We start from the raw sequence: 17,964 nt of genomic DNA, 5'->3' as shown, positions 1-17,964 counted from the left end.
CACATATTGTGGCAGCACCAGTATATTCTATGTATCACTTTTTTTAATCATGCAATTTTTTAAATTATGCTTTTCCCTTAATTACTACTTTTGATAGTTCATTGAATGTTTCTGAGTGATTCAGAAGACCTGCTGTGGCTTCCCGAAGTCCTTCTGTACATCTGAAAATGCTATTCACCTGTGAAATGTGGTTTGCAATGTGAAGATGGTGGTGACTACTTTGTGATTTCTGGAGAGATGGTTTTTGAACCTGGAATGGACTCAGTTTGGATTTATCTGACTCATTGTATTCTGCTCAGAAAAATGGAACTCCATTTATTTTTTTGAATATTGAGTCTTAGCCTGAGAGTACATGTGATTTAAATACGGCTTTGTCCTGGCTAGCATTTTAATTTGGAGACCTAACTGATTCATAGTTCTCATGGAGAAACCAGTGGTGTTGGGAAGCGTGGCAGTGTTTTGGAGCATTTGCCCCACGTGAAGACTGAGGAGGAGGCCCCATGTTAGGGTCAGTTTCCTAGGATTAAGGCTTGGCTCCAGTGCCAGCTCCTCTAGGCCAGGAAAAGAATTGCACTGGGTTGGCACCATCCGCTTTCCCTTAGTCTTTGAATTTTCATGATTTCCATCTCTTGCTTAGAAATACAAGTTCTGTTGGATTACCTGTAAGGACATTGGTATTCATTTAACTTATTCTAGGGAATGATGATAATTTTATAAAGCAGGTTAAAAACAGAGAATGCGCTTAGAAACCTTAATAAGCTGCTCTTCTTATCAAACAAGCCATTAAAAAGAATGGTTATAAAGCTTTTATTGGAATGTGGAAAATATTCATCTCATAATACTGAGTAAAAAATACCCTAAATACTCAGGATACAAAACCGCACATGTCCTAAAAGTATAACTTTGTAAAACAAAACAGCTGTAAAGAAAAACAATTGGAAAGAACTACCTTAGAATAAAACAATGACTGTATTAGCATGCTGGGGTCACGACCAGTTTCTTTTTTGCTTTCTTTCCCACCCCCTACATTTTCTGTAAATGGGGTTGATTACCTTCATAATGGGAAAAAAAATTTAACGTGCTTTCAATTGTAAGACTTGGTCCTTGCAAATAATGACTGCTTGTATTTCATAAATCCGCCGCCATTGTGCTTCTCTGGAGAAGTGGCCTCAATACTCTCTGAAAGGCTGTTGAAATTGATTGCTTTTTAGTGATCTTCATGTGCAGGGTAGTTAAATCTATATGCATTTTAGAGTATTGAAGTGATTGTAATTAGACTGATTCTGTGCAGAAGACTTACCTACTTTGAACTTAAAATTACTGCCTTTACTAGTCTGTTTTTTATTTTCACCATAATCCACATGCGTGTACTAAGTGGCCCCTGTATATTTCAGGCAGCAGCTTAAATGCCATTTACAGATACTATAATGAAGTGGGCAAGAAGCCCACGATGAAGTGGAGCACCATTGACAGGTGGCCCACACACCCCCTCCTCATTCAGGTAAGCCAGCCACTGCCAGTGGTGTCTGTCACTCCAGCTTCTGGTGTGGGTCCGGTTCTTGTCCCTGCCTGGTTTGTGGGTGTCCCGAGTCTTACTGTTCTCTTACTTAAATTGTGTGCTGGGGATTAAAAAAAGGTATTAGAGTCTTGATTTATTATGACGGGAGGAAATAAAGATTGAAGGGTAAACTCTTTTCTTTCTTCAGATTAATAGTATTAGTTACAGACCATAGCAGAATTATGTTTTGAGTTTTGTGTTTCACAGTGACCAAAAGAACGTTAAAGATTATGCAAGGAAAAAAAAAAAAAAGATTATGCAAGTTGTTTCATTTAATCTCCATTCATAGACTGAACAGCTGACAAATAGATCCTCTATTTTCTAAATCCTTTAAAATGTCAAAAGATTTAAAAATTTTAAAGGTAATATATCTACATGTTCTGAGACAGAATAAATTTAACATTTCAATTGAGAAAGTTTCATATATTAAAAGAAATTTCAAATTTCTCCTACATAGTTTATGTTTATAATATGTATAGTAATAGATGTTTGATTTTAGGAGAATCCGTTAAAGCTACAATTCTAAAGCTTTGAATTGGTGTTATTAATTACTTTTTCACCCTTTGAATATGGGAGTACTACTGGTTGTTGTACTTGATCAAACAAATATTATTTTGTTCTGTTGGTGGAAGTTTCTACCTTCGAGTTAGTTTAGGTAGAAGAAATACTAAGTGATGTGGAGTTCATCCGTTTGTTTTTCATTCCTTGGACAGTCTCTGGCAAAATACCAGCTTAACACTTTTTTGAAGGCTGGAGTAACTTAAAATCGATAACCACTAGATGGTGGTAGACATCGTGGAAGGCAGGCCGGCTCGCCCCAGAGCAGATGCTGTTTTCCTTAGGCCTGTAGGTGCTGTCAAGGGTTAACGCTTAGGTTAAAATCCAGTTTTAAGTAAAAAGTGCGAAGTGAAAAGGAGGCACCTTCCCTCAGGAATGGGTGTAGTTTTGGTCTCAGTGTGGTGTCCTCCCTCCCAGTTTGCTCTTTGCTGGGTCCAGTCCGGACCGTCTGAGCCCCAGCCTGGCCTGCCTGTTCTGCTCTTGGAGGCCAGTGATGGGAAACGAGGGGGGTTTCAGGTTAGCACTGACATGTGGCTGCAGAGAGCCGAGGGATCTGCACAGCATCTGCCTGCCCTAATTGAGGGCGTAATTAGATTTGCATTAAAATTCAGTCCTTTGAAAAGGGGGGAAGCAGAAAGATGGAAAGGTCTCTTCACTGAGGACGTCTCCCTTCATAAAATGAAAGGGAATTTTAGAGGCATTTATCTGCCCTCCTACATGGTGTGATTGAAGGCTCTGAGAGCCGCCTGCTTCTTTCATTCTGCAGAGGGATTGCACGTAGAAAATACCGCAGATGGATTTTAGATGATTTCAGGAGCACTTCTGCCGGCCCACGGCTCCTCAGTTTTGATGAAGCTGAGTCTGTTGAAAGCTGTAACAAATCGTGTTTCTACTTGCAGTTGTGCAAGATGATAAAAGGAAAAAATACTACTAAAATCTTGAGGAAACAAAAATTTATGGTTAGATTTTATTAGTATTATGACGATTACATGAGGAGGTTTGATATCTAGCGGAAATAGAAAAAAACCCCAACTAAACAAAAACTAAAAGTAAAAACTGAAACTAAAAATTTTGTGTTTAAGTCTACATTTCTATCAGTACGTATTATAGGTAGTAATTACTCAAAATAGTCATTTTACTACTGTATCTAGCTGTTGGAATATTTGGTGTAAATGTATGTTCCAGGCTCCTACTTAAACTTTGCATTGGGCCTCCTTATCTAGGCTTTTGTACAAACACAGTCTTTTCTGAGCATCCTTAGTCTCCAAACACTGCAAAGACCACCAGAAAATATTGCTTTTGTCTGTATCTAATCCTATCACATTGACTCTATAGGTAAATTATAAATTTTGAAAAGGGAGCTAACTCTCTAGGCACCGTTTTGTGTCTTAGAGCATTAATTTGTCAAATTTTGTGGGTTCTGGAAAGATGAATAATATCCCAATATTTATTAGGGAATAATTTGCTCATCTTGTAGTATTAACCACTGATATATCAAAATGCCAACAAGTACAAATTTACATGGTTCTGGTAAATTGTCCTTTATAATTTTTTTTAATAATGTTTTAAAAACCTTTTTATTTGGAAATAATTTCAAGCATTGGAAAAGTTACAAGACTAAGAATAGTATATAAGGAACTCTCATCTCTTTGTTTAGATTCACATATTAATAACATTTATCCCACTTGCTTTATCATTTGCATGCCCTGTGTGTGTATGCATATATATGTGTATCTATGTACACATAATTTTTTTCCTGAACCTTTTGAGAATAAGTTTTTTATATTTATATATATATATATATATATATATATATATATATACATACATACATACATACACACACACACACACACATACATACAGACTTATAAAACCACCCTTTACACCTAAACAGCAGGGATATTCTTTTCCATAACAATGATACAATATTCAACTTCAGCAAATTTAACATTGATACTTAAATCTATCTAATCTACATTCATATTCCAATTTTGTCAATTGACCCATTAATGTCCTTTGTAGCATTTGCTTTATAAGTTAAATGACAGAGTGATTAAAGAGTGAGATAAAAGAAAGCCTCTTCAGATCTGGTATTTCAGCACCTATTTTGTGACTGGGGGACGTGCCAACTAAGGAAGGGAATTAACTGGTCTGGTGGAGAGAGATGTGAGGAGGAGGGGGGGCTGCGTTCTAGCCCAGGTTCCGCAGATGCGATGCGGCTGAGCGGGCTGGACGGGCCCCCCAGTCAGCCTCGGCTCCCCTCTCTGTGGATTTAACGAGAGTTGTACAACCTCTCATCTGTTGTTATGAAGGTTGTCATGAAGATTGACTCAGTGAGGAAAAGGTCGTAAAAATAGAATCATTTTCTTATTCCTCTGTTATTTCTGTCTAATGTATTTTAATGTGATATGCCTGAAAGCCAAGCTAAGGGAGATTTAGTAAGACCCTGTAAGCTGTTTTCCTGCTAGGCGAGCAAATGAGAGGTCTTAAAACAACTTCTCCTTCCCATCTGTGTTTCCTTTCCATCTGGAAGTGTGCCCTGTACCTCCCAAGGGGAAGCATCCAGGGCGCTCGTTTTCAGTGAGCCATTAGCGAGCTTTAGAAGTTTCCCATCAAATTCCCCAGGCCCCTGAGACCGTTATGAGCCATTTTGATGATGAACCAAAGCAAGAGAGACTGTACAGTCTGCAGTTTTTTTACAAAGACAGTTCTGATGTTTGAGGGCTTCTCTGAGATTTTTTGGTGTCGCTCTCATTTAAAACATATTTTCTTTTCCTTCCATGTCTTTCTTCCCACTCCCTCCTTATCCCCCTTTCTTGGTGTTCCCACAGTGCTTTGCCGACCACATTCTGAAAGAACTGGACCATTTTCCACTCGAGAAGAGACGCGAGGTGGTCATACTATTTTCTGCTCACTCACTGCCGATGTCTGTAAGTAAGAACATTCTGTTGGATGACCCAGTGGTAGAGGATTTTGAAATGTATGACATGGACTCAGCTTCCATTCGGCCTAAGCCCAGTGCAAGGAGGAACTCTAAAATCTCAAACTGAACTTAGTGCTAATTTTAGACTCATTTCTTGAAGCCTAATAACAATTCATTCAGACTATACTATTGTGAATAGACATTGTCTTAATAAGTCCCTTTAAAATGGTAACTTGAAGATATATTCCTACATAAGAATTTTTAATAAGTGGGACAGTTAAAAGAAGACGGCTTTTGCCTGCCCTGTTGAAGGAACTCAGCCTGACGTTTCAGGGTGTTGGACTGTAGAGCCGAGCACCCTCAGCCCCATTCTTTTGTCCTCAAGACTTGGGCTGTTTGAATTCCGGGAAGTGATTAATTTATAATTTGCCAAGGCTAGGGAGCACATTTTGGCCGGTGAATATAGAGTGTGTCCAATTATGATCTGGTTGCTCCTGAGTTTCTCATATTACACTTGGGTGTTCGTTAAACTACCGCATCTGTGCCATCACTGTTGCACTTGTGGAGACAAGAATGATGGAGCTGGTGTATGTATGATATACAGAAGTGCTTGGGATAAGCAGCCAGTTTCATCAGCTTCGAACCAGCATTGTGCCCTAAAAACATTGCTTTCAAAGCTGGAGAGGTAGAGAATTACATTTTCTTCGGTGTTATCAAGGTTTTAACTCCAGGGATAATGGAGTTAATCCAAGTGTCGTGTCTGGGGCCACTCTTCTAATTGGTCTGTGCTGCCACCTGGTGGCCACCAGGGGCAAGCCCTTTGCAGCTTTTCTCTCCTGCATGTCACCTAAGCGGTGCCAGGTTCAGCAGTAGGTAGCTCTGGAGAGAAATTTCTCTCTTCTGGAAGCCTGCCTATTCTCTTTACTGGTACCATGCAAATTCTCTTCACATGTCCATCCTCTTGCTCCGTCCTTCTCCTTTTTATAACCGTCCTGTGTGTGATGAGGCCGTGTCTGAAGTGCCAGAAGGGAAGCTCTCTAGCCAGGAAGGCAGGAAGCACATTTTTATACGTGAATGATTCCAGGTGCTGCCTTTTCTCCTCTCGTCTCTCACCTCACTTCCCGTTCTTCCCCTCAGGGACTGAACATGCTGATTCCAGGTTGGTTTGTTTGTTTTTTTGTTTGTTTTGCTGCCCAGGGTCTTGGGTGGGACTGAGAAATACCATGAAGTCAGGAGGATAAGGATGGGATAGGGAAGGCAGAGGGATTGTCGAGCAAGAAAACTGTTTTCACAAGCTCTTCTTTTTCCCCTGCATTTGCTTCTAATGACTTTTTCCCCGTAATGACTTTTTAAAAGCGTATTATGTTGAAGTCATTTTAGACTTACAGAAAAGTTGCAAAAATAGTACAGTGTTCCCTTAGCTTCTCCTAATGTTGACATCTCACAGAACCAGAGTCCAGTGATCAAAACTAAGGACCGAACGGTGGTACAGTGCTGTTACCTAAGGCCTTACTCAGACTTCACCACTTCTTCCTCAGTTGTCTCTTTTCTGTTCCAGGATCCAATCCAGGATCTTACATGGCGTTTACTTGTCACGTCTCCTCAGGATCCTCTGGTCTGTGACAGTTCCTCATACTTTCCTTGTCTTTCATGACCTGGATATTTTTGAAGAGTGATTCTGGTAGAATGTTAGTTATTTTGTATCATGCTCCTCCATTTGGATTTGTCTGGTATTTTCTCATGATTAGACTGAGGTCGTGTATTATCAGGAAAAAAACCCCTGGGGTGGTCTGTCCTCAGTGTAGCATATCGGGGGAACATGCTGGCAATATGTCTTACTACTCGTGACGTGATCCCTGGTCATTTGTCTAAGGTGGTGTCTTCTGGATTTGTCCATTATAAAGTCACTATTTTTCTCTCTGTAATTAAAAATATCTTAGGCAAGCTGCTTTGAGACGGTGCAAATATCTTGTTGTTCCTCAGACTTTTGTGCACTAATTTTAGCCTCCATCAGTGGTTATTTCTGTGCTGTTCTAATGGTGACTTTATATTTCCCTCATTCCTTCTACATTTATGTTTCTAATGGCAAACTAACTTTTAGTAATATCATAAAAAGGTTCATCATTTTATTTCAACAGTGTTTGTTGAGCACCTACTATATTCCAGGCAGTCTTCTATCCTCTATCACAGGATATGGGAATGAACAAAATAGACAAAAATCTTTGCCTCCAGAGAATGGGGGAAGGGGGACAGATAATAAACATAATACATAAGAAAATAATCTGGAATATTAGGAGGTAATAAGTGTTATGGGAAGAAATAAAGCAGGATAAGGGGGTTAGGGAGTTAGTACACAACTAAATATTAAAGAAGTAAAAGTAAAATTTCTACTGAACACTTTCAGAGGTATTAGCAAGCTGTTCTGACTGTGAGTAGCATTTGCAGACATTGTGCACAAAGCATTGCCACGGTCCGCTGTTGTGGGAAGAGTGGGGAAAAGGAATTAGAAGGCACAGGCCATGTCCTTGAGGAGCCTGGAGTCTGAGCCCGCGTGCTGCTTCTTTCTCTTATTCCGCTAGTGTTTACCTCTCTGTCCACCTGGTCCCCACAGACTCAGTAGTTCTGTACACTGTCCGTACAGCACTCTTTCAATTTCATTTCTAAAATCAGGGAGTTCCCTGGTGGCCTAGTGGTTAGGATTCCAGGCTTTCACTGTCGTGGCCCGGGTTCAATCCCTGGTTGGGGAACTGAGATCCCACAAGCTGGGCAGCGCAGCCAAAAATAAAAATAAAATCAAATGAAATAAAATCAGCCCCTCAGGTGACTACCAAGAGTGAAGGCCCATCCCATGTTGCCTCTTCCTTCCCAGCTTTTCTGTCTCATTTTCCCTCTTTCAGATGGGGGATTGAAGAAACCCATCCTCCACTGTCATACGTTGTCATTCAATTTGACGTGTTCCTAGGGACCTTAGAGATGATTGAGTACAGAGTTCTCCTTTGGCTGAGGAAATCGATCCAGGGAAGCCGGGCGTTGAGCTCAGATGGCATGGTCGTTAGCGCAGAAGACAAGGGGCGGCCTCAGGTCCAGGGCTCGCGCCACCTCACCGCACAGTCCGAGGCTCTCGGAACCCTTCACGGTGTTGGTGACTGGACACCCGTGTCTCTGTTGCAGGTGGTCAACAGAGGGGACCCGTATCCTCAGGAGGTGGGCGCCACTGTCCAGAGAGTCATGGAGAAGCTGGGTTTCTCCAATCCCTACAGACTGGTGTGGCAGTCCAAGGTAGGTGGCATCCACACGTCTGCAGGCAGCCAGCTCTCTTGAGGGCGTGTATTGTAGGACTTAGTTATAAAGTGATTAGATTTGGCCCTTTCACGTAGGCAGAAGGTTCTGTAACCCGACTGCTCCCATGAGCAGAAAGAACTCCTCAAGCAAATAAGATGGAGGGAAAATCAAGTGACTCCTGGAATTCCTTAGTTCCATTGAAACAATAGATTAGTTTTCATTGTAATCACAGAAATTGTTATTTTTTATATTTTGCCAATTTCGAGAAGGATTCAAGCTTAATACAGAAATACCAGAACCCATTAAAGAAGGTGTAAAACGTGGCCCTCACTCTTACAGGGAGGTGTGTGTATGTCCGGGGCAGTGGGCTGTGGTGAGACGTGGGTCCCTGTGTGCATTCATCCTGCTTTCTCATAGGTTGGCCCGATGCCCTGGCTGGGTCCTCTGACGGACGAGGCCATTAGAGGGCTTTGTGAGAGGGGGAGGAAGAATATCCTTTTGGTTCCGATAGCATTTACCAGCGATCACATTGAAACGCTGTATGAACTGGACATCGAATACTCTCAAGTTCTAGCCAGTGAGGTAAGTGTGGTTATTCATCCCACTGTGATTTGTTTTAAAAGGAAACTCTCTCTGCAGTGATCTAATTGTACCATTCAAAAATATTGCTCCATATATATGTTTGCATGTACTATGGCCTCGTTGTTCTGAATCATACTTCATCTGAGTACTGATCTGAACACATCAACTTAATTGCATGTTTGCAGTGGGAAAGCACTTTTGTGCCTTTGTAAGGCTAGGTAGCCCAGGGATGACTGCAGGCGACATCATTTTGTTTAGTTGGAGTTACTGTACCCCTTGAAAGTAATAAAAACTACATTTCCTTAAGAAAAAGTAATTGTACTTCTCACCAGTTTGGAGGAAAAGAATTTTATTGTTCTATAGTTCCTCTTCTTCACCTAATAGTGCCCTTTACGTGGGCTGTTACACTGCTTCTAGTTGGGTTTCGAGGCACATAGGAGTCACCGCCATTTAAGAGAAGGGCATGGAATGAACACTGGCACAGTGTGTGTAACTTCCTTGACCTCTTGTATGCACTCACTTAATTAGCTCTTTGCTACTATGTTGTGATCAATCTGATTATTGACGTAACAAATACCATTCTGAGTTGTCTTGTAATGTAAGATGGATGTGATTGTCATTCACATGGAGAAAAACTATTGTTGACTCATCTCAGGGCTTCTGAGGGCCGGCCTGAAACCTGAGTCCACTTCTTAGCATTGTTTCTATGGGAATTGTGGAACCCTTGGGACCCAAGGAGCCCTTCCCTCTCATCTTCCACCAGACCTCTTGGCCCTGGTCATCCCACGTGTGATGGATGGGGCCCTGGCCTCGAAGGATACTTCACCCTCTCTGGGACCAGGTGGCAGGTGCAAGGAAGGGTGGAGAGTGGGCTGGGGGAGAGCTTCAGCGGCACCCGACCCCACAGGTTTTTGTACGTACGTACTGGTCATCAATCACACATTGATGAAGGTAGAGGGTGCCTAAGTTACTTGTCAGTAGTTCTGATAAGGAATTTATGGGAAAGTTGTAATTGGCTAAAATGAGGTTGTAGGGTTGTCTATGGACTTCATTTAATGATGCCTTCTAGGGACTTCCCCAGCAGTCCAGTGGTTAAGACTCTGCGACTCCACTACAGATACAGGCGACCTCTTGGGGAACTAAGATCCCACGTGCCATGCGGCACAGCCAAAACAAAACAAAACAAAACAAATCATGATGCCTTCTATATCCCAGCAGTGACCTTGGCTAATGGTGACCTTGCTAGAAAACTGAAGTGCAAAGGCAGTTCATACCAGTGTATTTGGAAAACAAATTGTTGTTTATATTGCATGATAATTCACATTCATTCATATTACCAAACTGAGGTCATTCCTTAGTAATCAAATGGATTATTAGTGACTAATATATTAGCCTACATAGAGAATAAAGAAAACCATCTACTACAATTAATTTCATTATTTTGAAGGGAGAATACACTACACTTAAAACTATTAACTTTCTCTTAAAAGTAGTTTGAAATTTTTGCCCAAAATAGAAATTATTGCTTTTTGATAATAAAAATAATAAAGAACTCATTTCAGAGAAGTATGACATAGTGAGTAGAACTCACTCAGACTCTTACCCCTGAGAGATATGTTAATATTTTGATAAAAATAAGTCCCCTTTTCCCTCTAAATGTGCGTGTATCTTAAAGTGGTATTCTTCTACACATTTAATAAAAATGGTATTTTATTCATACTGTTTTTGTAACTTTTTCTTTCTCTTAAAAATGTATTATGGACCCAAATATATAAATATAATTAGATCTATATAATTATTTTTTAACAAATCCTTGATTAGTATACATTTGAGATGTTTCTAATTTTTTGCTTTCATAAACTGCTCTGTAATAAACATCATTTTTCCGATTATTTTCTTAGAAATAATTCCTAGCGATGGAATGTAAATGTTAATACATATTTTACTGGATTGTCCCACAGAAATCCATCCTTTAACTCTCCCATCAACAGTGTTTGAGAACACTTGGGACTTCCCTGGCGGTCCAGTGGTTAAGACTCCTCACTTCCACTGCAGGGGGCGCGGGTTCAATCCCTGGTCGGGGAACTGAGATCCCGCACGCCGTGCAGTGTGGCCAGAAAGAAAAAAACAGTGTTTGAGAACACTGACCAACTGGTTATCCTGCTGTTACTTCTACATGAAGTTTTGGAACATGATCGATCTCTTTTTAAATTGAGAACTATGTGTTTGCTGAATCTCACCATTTTCCCCTTTCCAGTCTTCTAACTTAAAAGATAAAGCAACAAAAAAGCCATCAGCATTTCAGAAAGGGAAAGAGAAGATCCTAGCTACCTGAATAAATAAGAATTAGACATTTCTCAGTTATTTGGGGGATAATTAGCTGGAATCAACTGCATATTTTTGGAAAGGGGAGCAGGGATGGTTGTAAACAATCCTTAGGTTTTTAATTTAGATTTTTCTATGTAAGAATATATTTAAAAACCCAACTCTGCATATTGGATCCAATCTAGTTTCAATATACATTAAATTAATTTACCTCTTTTGGCACTTGGAATCAAAACAGGTGTAAAAATTTAAGTCATTAAAGCAACATTCTGCTTAGGTAGATTCTGTAAAAGTATGCATTAGAAAGGTAGACTAAAAAAAGAATGGTAAGCAGATTTAAATTACTTGAGTATTCTATCAGATACAAACCTCAAAAATGGTTTGGAAACAAAGCATCCATGGGAAGGTAATGGGATGAGGGAAGGAATAGAAATTGAAGAGCAATTTTATGATAAAGGGGTGAAAATCAGCATCTATGTTTGGTCCCGGGACTGTTTTTTCATTTCTGGGTAGTCTGGGAACACTTTGGTACTAAGACTTTGAGTTGTGTTTGTGTATGTGTGTTTATTTATTTATTTTATTTTTTGTAGCAGTTTCTTTAAAAAAAAAGAAAAAGGAAAATAAAACGTGTATGTGTTTTTCCTCCCTTTTCTCGTTTGATTTCAGTGTGGGGTTGAAAACATCAGGAGAGCAGAGTCTCTTAACGGAAATCCGCTGTTCTCGAAGGTATCGCTAGTGTTACAGCCATTTTAGTGGAACATGTCGGAGAGCAGTCCTCTGAGAAACTCTTACAGAATATTGGTTTTCTCACATATGAGAACATTTTGAGTTCCAATTAATTACAAAAATAAAATCGAATTCCTTATACTCTCGCTCTTTTCTCCTTTAGAGAGCCCCCGTTTTCTTACTTCTACCCACCTATCACTATGTCTAATTTAAAATCTGCCTTTCGGAGACAAGGTTCAGCAGGTGGGGTGAGAGGATCTCCTTTTCTAAAACCTGTATTTTCAACTTTTCTCTAAGCGGAGAATCCTTAAGAAAGGAAGGCATTATAGAATCGGGTTCAAAGGTTTCATAGGTTTTGAATGAAAAGAAACCTCAGGCCAGAGTGCTTCTTGGGGGAGATGGGAGAGGGGAGATGCGGGTAGCAGCAGCCCCTCCGCTTCTGACGGGCCTCGCCTTCCTGTCGTCTGTCCCCAGGCCCTGGCCGACCTGGTGCACTCGCACATCCAGTCCAACGAGCGCTGCTCCACGCAGCTGACCCTGAGCTGCCCGCTCTGCGTGAATCCCGTCTGCAGGGAGACCAAGTCCTTCTTCAGCAGCCAGCAGCTGTGACCCCGCCAGAGCGCCGCTGGGATTTGGCAGGTGCCCCGCCTCCAGACACCTCCGAGGTGGAGGACGATGTATTTAGCAATCAGGGAGGAAGTTGCATCGGTGTGGGCATAGCCTTTGGCCACAAACTGTGTGCTTTCTTGAGAAATGGACTCTGAAATCCTTATCGAGGGGTATTTTTATAGACCAAATACAGTAAGCATTTATAGTTCCCCTCTCTGGGTTAAGTTACTAGTTTGGAATGTCCACGAGGCTATTTTAAAAATGAGTTTTAAAAATTTATCTTATGAGATGCACACGTATTTTCAATACCGATTTTGGTTTTATTGCCCCAAAAAACCCCTGCGAGGGTACGGAGAGTGCCCTCTGTGGGCTGTCAGAGTGAGTGAGATCTGTTTACAATCTCATACTTTTTTTTTTAAAGTGAACATAGTTGAGTAAATGAAATATAATTTGAAAAAAGAAAGGGTACTTAATCTTTCCCTCAGCCCGTGGGTTGCAGAATGCTGGTCCGGTGATGTTCCTACAGTGGCTGCTCTTGCCAGTGATGTCACTATTAGTCATTTTGGTCCTTGTGTGTGAACCTCCCTTTCCTCACCATGAAACCGAATCAAGTGTAGGTTCCAAAAGTGCTTTGAGATTCCCCAGGCACACAGGGCTGATAAACGTGTAGCAATCCCACATCTGTCATCCCCACCTTGGTGGGAATCGTTGGTGCCACGATTCCCACCAAGAGGGGGGCCGGAAATGCTAATGAAGGGCTTCATGTCCAGAGCTCCTCTCAGGATCTCATGGACCTTTCCATCGAGCATCTTCTTCATCTTGGTTGAATGTCCCCTTTCCGCATATTTGTTTGAAGATTTATTTTATAAAGTCAACTATGTTTGGTAACCTCAAATTCTTAATTTACAATTGTTATTATAAAAATTATATAACCATGCTATAGGAAATTTGAAAAATAGAGAAAAGGAAAATAACCACTCTAATGCAACAAGTATTATTCATATTATTGTATTTCATGTTAGTCTTTTCCTGTGGATATTTTAGATGCCATTGTAACCTTGAATTTGTGAGTGAAAAGTTGTCCTAAAATGTAGAAATAATGTAGGACCAGAGTCAGATCTTCTATACCTGGATTTATATGGATTTTAAAAATCTCTGATGGATCCATAGTGAATTTGTAATAATTACTTTCTCTTTCCTTTAAGCCTTACAACTTTGTTCTTCGAAAGTGCATTTCTTTTTTTTTTTTAAGCCAGTGAAAGTATTAGTGGAGTCATAGATCTTCTATATTCAGTATTTACTATATTAATAAATATGACATCATTAAGGTTTTAACCAGTCTGATTCATTCTCTCTGTTAAACCAAAAGTAATCCAAATTCATTACTAATCAAAATTATTAAATAAGAGGAATTTACTTTGTAGTACAAGAAGAGAAACATGCCATCCACGTTTGTTAATAGTTTTCCCACACTGATAACAGCTCTGAAATTTGAGTAGCATCTACATTTTTTTTTTTCCAAATTGGCTTTCGTTTTAGTAGATTGTGTTTCCAGAAGAGGGTACAAGGCATAGACAGTTGTTTAGAATTTTCCTCTTCTGTTACCACCCACTTTGGGGGGGACTAGATTCAAGGTAGGCTTTGAGTGACCTTGGCAGGATGGGGTAAGGAGCAACTTGTGTGTTAGCCAGAGGGCAGAGTTTAAAGCTGGCGGCCATAAGAAAGAACTAACACCTGTGTGTGTACACGTGCGCTGGTGTGTAAGCCTAGAGCCCTTGACTGCACCCTTGGTACTGCATCTCTAAGCTCTCAACCCAGCCTATAAAACCCCTTCTGTCAGATCCTGAAGATGGCCCAGGAACATGCTTCCCAACATTGGGTGGAAATGGGAAATTCATTGAGATGTTACAAGCTGGGAAAAGAAAATTCTGAGTTGACCCCAAAACTAGTCTCCTAAATTGAGATCGTTCAGTTTCTCCATCTTAATATGGGAATCCTCAGAGAAAGACAAAAGCTAATCTTTTCTTTCCTTATTTCTAAAAATTATAAAATTAAAAACATTTCATCAAGATTGTACCCCAGACTTTGTAAATATCATTCCTAGGAGTTTTGTTCTAATTGCCTAATAATTGAGATTCCATTGTAAAAAACCCCTTCAGTAACTTCTCCCAGTCCAGGTGGCTTTCTTTTTATAGAAGCTAGCATCATAAGGTTTCAGGGAATGTACATCAAATGAATTAAACCTGAATATCGGATGGCTCAAGAAACCTGAATTCTGCTTAAATCATTGCCAGTTGAAATATTTAATCATGTCATAATTATATTGAAGTTTTGTGTGCTTGCTTTCTAACATTCCTGGTTAATTCAAACAGTGGCACCTGAAACCTTGATCTTTTTTTTTTTTTGCTAGATTTCTTCCAGCTGGACAGTTGTGTGGTATGACTATTATCTAATCTTTGCCTTAAAAGGCATGTTTCTTTTCACAATACACTTATTTTGGAAAGTATAAAGTGTGCCAAGCTATAAGGCACCGAGGTGAGTGGTGGGTACCGGTGGGCACTCAAGAGAAAGAAGCTGATGCTGTCAGTGTTCGCTGAATGGCACCAATATGACAAGCAGCAGCAGTGGGGGCCCTTTAGTGGAACCGTGGCTCCCAGCGTGAGCTGAGTCTTAGGAGGGCTCCGGGGAGTGGGTGACCTCCAGAGAACACATTCACAGTCTAGGCTCCCAGGAGAGGAAGAAATGCTTCTGCTTTTGCTGTGGGAATCTTATTAAGCCTTTCTTCAGGGAAGAGGAAGTGGAAAACAAACGCACCCGTGATAAGCAGTTTCTTACAATACACTCTGATAGTGTCAGCTTAGTCGTTTTTAGCTGAAATCATTAGCTTCCATTTTTAGCATTAACAGCTCCTGGCTAAATGAGTCTACAGTAAGCCATTAAGGAGGGATGTTGGAATTAAAAACATTTTTGGAAAAAAGCCTGGTTTGAACCTCTGTTAGAAGCCCTTGGGCAGGAGTCGCCGGGTCCTGTTTCTGGTTGTTTGACAGCCGTCACTCTGATGTTCCAGGTGCCCTCTCAGCAGCGTTCTCCTGAAATGAAATCGCGCAGGCCGGCTTTTTTCCTTCCACTCTCCCCAAGGGGTCGAAGCTTTACTTTCCTGACATATTAAGAAATAATAGATTTTACCCTGAGAATTCATGAGGTATTTTTACCTTTTTCTTATTTAAAAAAAAATTATATACGTGAGATGGGATTAACTGCACAGGCATACAGGCAGGGGCTTGCTGGCCAATTGTTAAAATTTCAGGTTGTTACACATAGCAATCGTTAAAAGTGTTATATCTTACAGTTTAATTATATTTTTAAAAGTAACAAATACTCAAAAATCATTTCCCTATTATTTTACTATATTTTATCATCTTTATTCTAGAGGTTATTTATGTTTATGATACCTATATGGTGATAATACTATATAATGATGAGGTACTGTACGTCTCCAGCTTTGTTCAGTGACATCGTGTCGGTAGCTTGAAATTGGCTACAGTAGGGCTATTTACATTTGGAAATCAGCAAATACTACAACTTAGGGCTTCCTTGATTGTTTTGTTGATTACCTAGACTTAAAGTGGTGGAAAAAATGTTCATACATATTAAAAGTTGTCATGTCTCTAGCCATTACATCGTGAATAGCACAAAAATTTGAGGAAATATCCTCCCATTATGTGAAAACTAATAGCCGATTTATCCAAGTGAAGTTTTGACATACAAAGTTGTTTTACATTTGTATTACTCATTAATGTAAATAAAAACATCAGCATTCATGTCAGAACTCTATAGGCTGGCTACAGATGCAAGAGCTTGATAAAAGTCAACAAAAGCATTCTTTGAGAATTAATTGATTATATGGAATTTACAGTAAGGAGAATTATGTATTTTATTATTACTTGTAAATTGTGCATCCTATATCTTTTATACTGGTAAAAGTTATAATAAACATACACACATGTATGCATAGATTGTTTTTTCAGAGAGCTGGTTGGTGACCATTTACCAAAACACTACTGCCTCAAACGGAACTTTTCTGGGATGATGGACGTGGTCTATGTGGATCGCATACTTGCATTGTTCCCAGATTCCTTATATAGAGAGGTAGCTTGCTCTGTAGATCGCTGTCTCTTTAGAGTGGAAGCTACCCCATGGTTACTAGAAATTTTAATCTTTTTAGTAAGATGCCAGTTGTGTCCAACAAAATCCCACGGGCCTGTTGTACTAACAGGGGCCCTGAGAAGCGAAGCTTTGCTTATATTTGATAAACGTCCTTATAGACAGAATCTTTGGACATATTCTCAGTCATTTCCATAGGAAATATCCCTTAAAAGTGGGTTTTCTGGATCAAAGGATATTTATGCAGATTTTTAAAAGAGGATTAAATGAGATCATATGCATAATGTATTTAATAAGGTGCAGTGTTTGGGGGGTGTGTGTGTGTGTGTGTGTGTGTGTGTGTGTGTGTTAAAGGCCCAATAAATGGTAGCTATTTTTGACTTGTGTTACTCACTTGGTTAGCAGACGATGGCTGTCTTGTTCTCAGTGTGACTTTATTCTAGGAGGTGGAATTTTACTGTGTTGTTTTTTCATGAAGATGTGATGGCAGAATGAATGTTATCCTCAAAGTTCAGAGCGCTCGCAGAGCCTCTAGGAATCGGGGATCAATTCTCCAGTCCTGCCTTTTATGTTCCTTGTTGCATTTACTTTGGGTCCCTTGCCCTGAGAAGGTCACAGGTAGAGAGAGAAGAGACAGACTCTAAAGCTGTCAATCCTTCTTCATCAGTAACTTTGCAAAGAGTTTGAATGTTGGGAGAAAGTTGAGTTTCAGGTTTAAACAACTTGGGGGATTATGTGTGGATTTCACTCACCCTTTACGGGGCTGCAGGTACCTGAGCGTTGCCTGTGTGTGTCCCGCCTCCCAGCCTGTCCCCGTGTGGCTCTGAGCCGGCTCTCAGAGGGCAGAGCCGCCCATCAACGCCGGGCCGGCCTCCAACTCAGGTAACCACTGCACTTACACAATTGTCCCTTTACGAAAGGTCAGCGGGGAATGTGTACCTTCCTGTTTCTACGCTTCTGAAGGTTTTCATGTCCGTGCTAACCCACTGCGGGTCTGGGCCAAGGCCAAGTTGCCCATCAATATTGTAAAGTAGCAGTGTTATAAAATTTATGGAAGACGCACAAAGGACAATTCCCTGAAGTGACCAGCCTACTGGGAGGGGATATTGGATAAAAGGGGATTTCCCACTCGGAAACAGTGTGACATCAAGTGCCCAGCTGGGGAGGCCCTTTATACTCGTGGGCTCGGAGCTTGGGGAAGAAGGAAATCTGACCTGGTTTCAAATCCCACCTA

The 17,964-nt window shown here is 40.5% G+C and overlaps 1 protein-coding gene across 2 annotated transcripts in view; it reads left to right on the top strand.

The window, feature by feature from the left end:
* FECH (ferrochelatase) overlaps window positions 1-16,556 on the top strand; it is a 36,457-nt gene extending 19,901 nt beyond the window's left edge. For both annotated transcript variants that reach the window (XM_059894373.1, XM_059894374.1), the window contains 6 exons: window positions 1,395-1,501; window positions 4,951-5,049; window positions 8,214-8,321; window positions 8,742-8,906; window positions 11,898-11,957; window positions 12,432-16,556. In XM_059894373.1, the coding sequence (XP_059750356.1) occupies window positions 1,395-1,501; window positions 4,951-5,049; window positions 8,214-8,321; window positions 8,742-8,906; window positions 11,898-11,957; window positions 12,432-12,566 (674 nt within the window). In that variant the 3' untranslated portion in view covers window positions 12,567-16,556. The remainder of the gene's footprint in view (window positions 1-1,394; window positions 1,502-4,950; window positions 5,050-8,213; window positions 8,322-8,741; window positions 8,907-11,897; window positions 11,958-12,431) is intronic.
* Window positions 16,557-17,964: the final 1,408 nt, after the last annotated feature.

This window comes from Balaenoptera ricei, chromosome 14 (genome assembly GCF_028023285.1).
Source record: "Balaenoptera ricei isolate mBalRic1 chromosome 14, mBalRic1.hap2, whole genome shotgun sequence".
In the NCBI taxonomy this organism is placed as follows: domain Eukaryota; kingdom Metazoa; phylum Chordata; class Mammalia; order Artiodactyla; family Balaenopteridae; genus Balaenoptera; species Balaenoptera ricei.
Note: the sequence above shows the minus strand (reverse complement) of the source record. Positions and strands in the feature narration are given on the sequence as shown.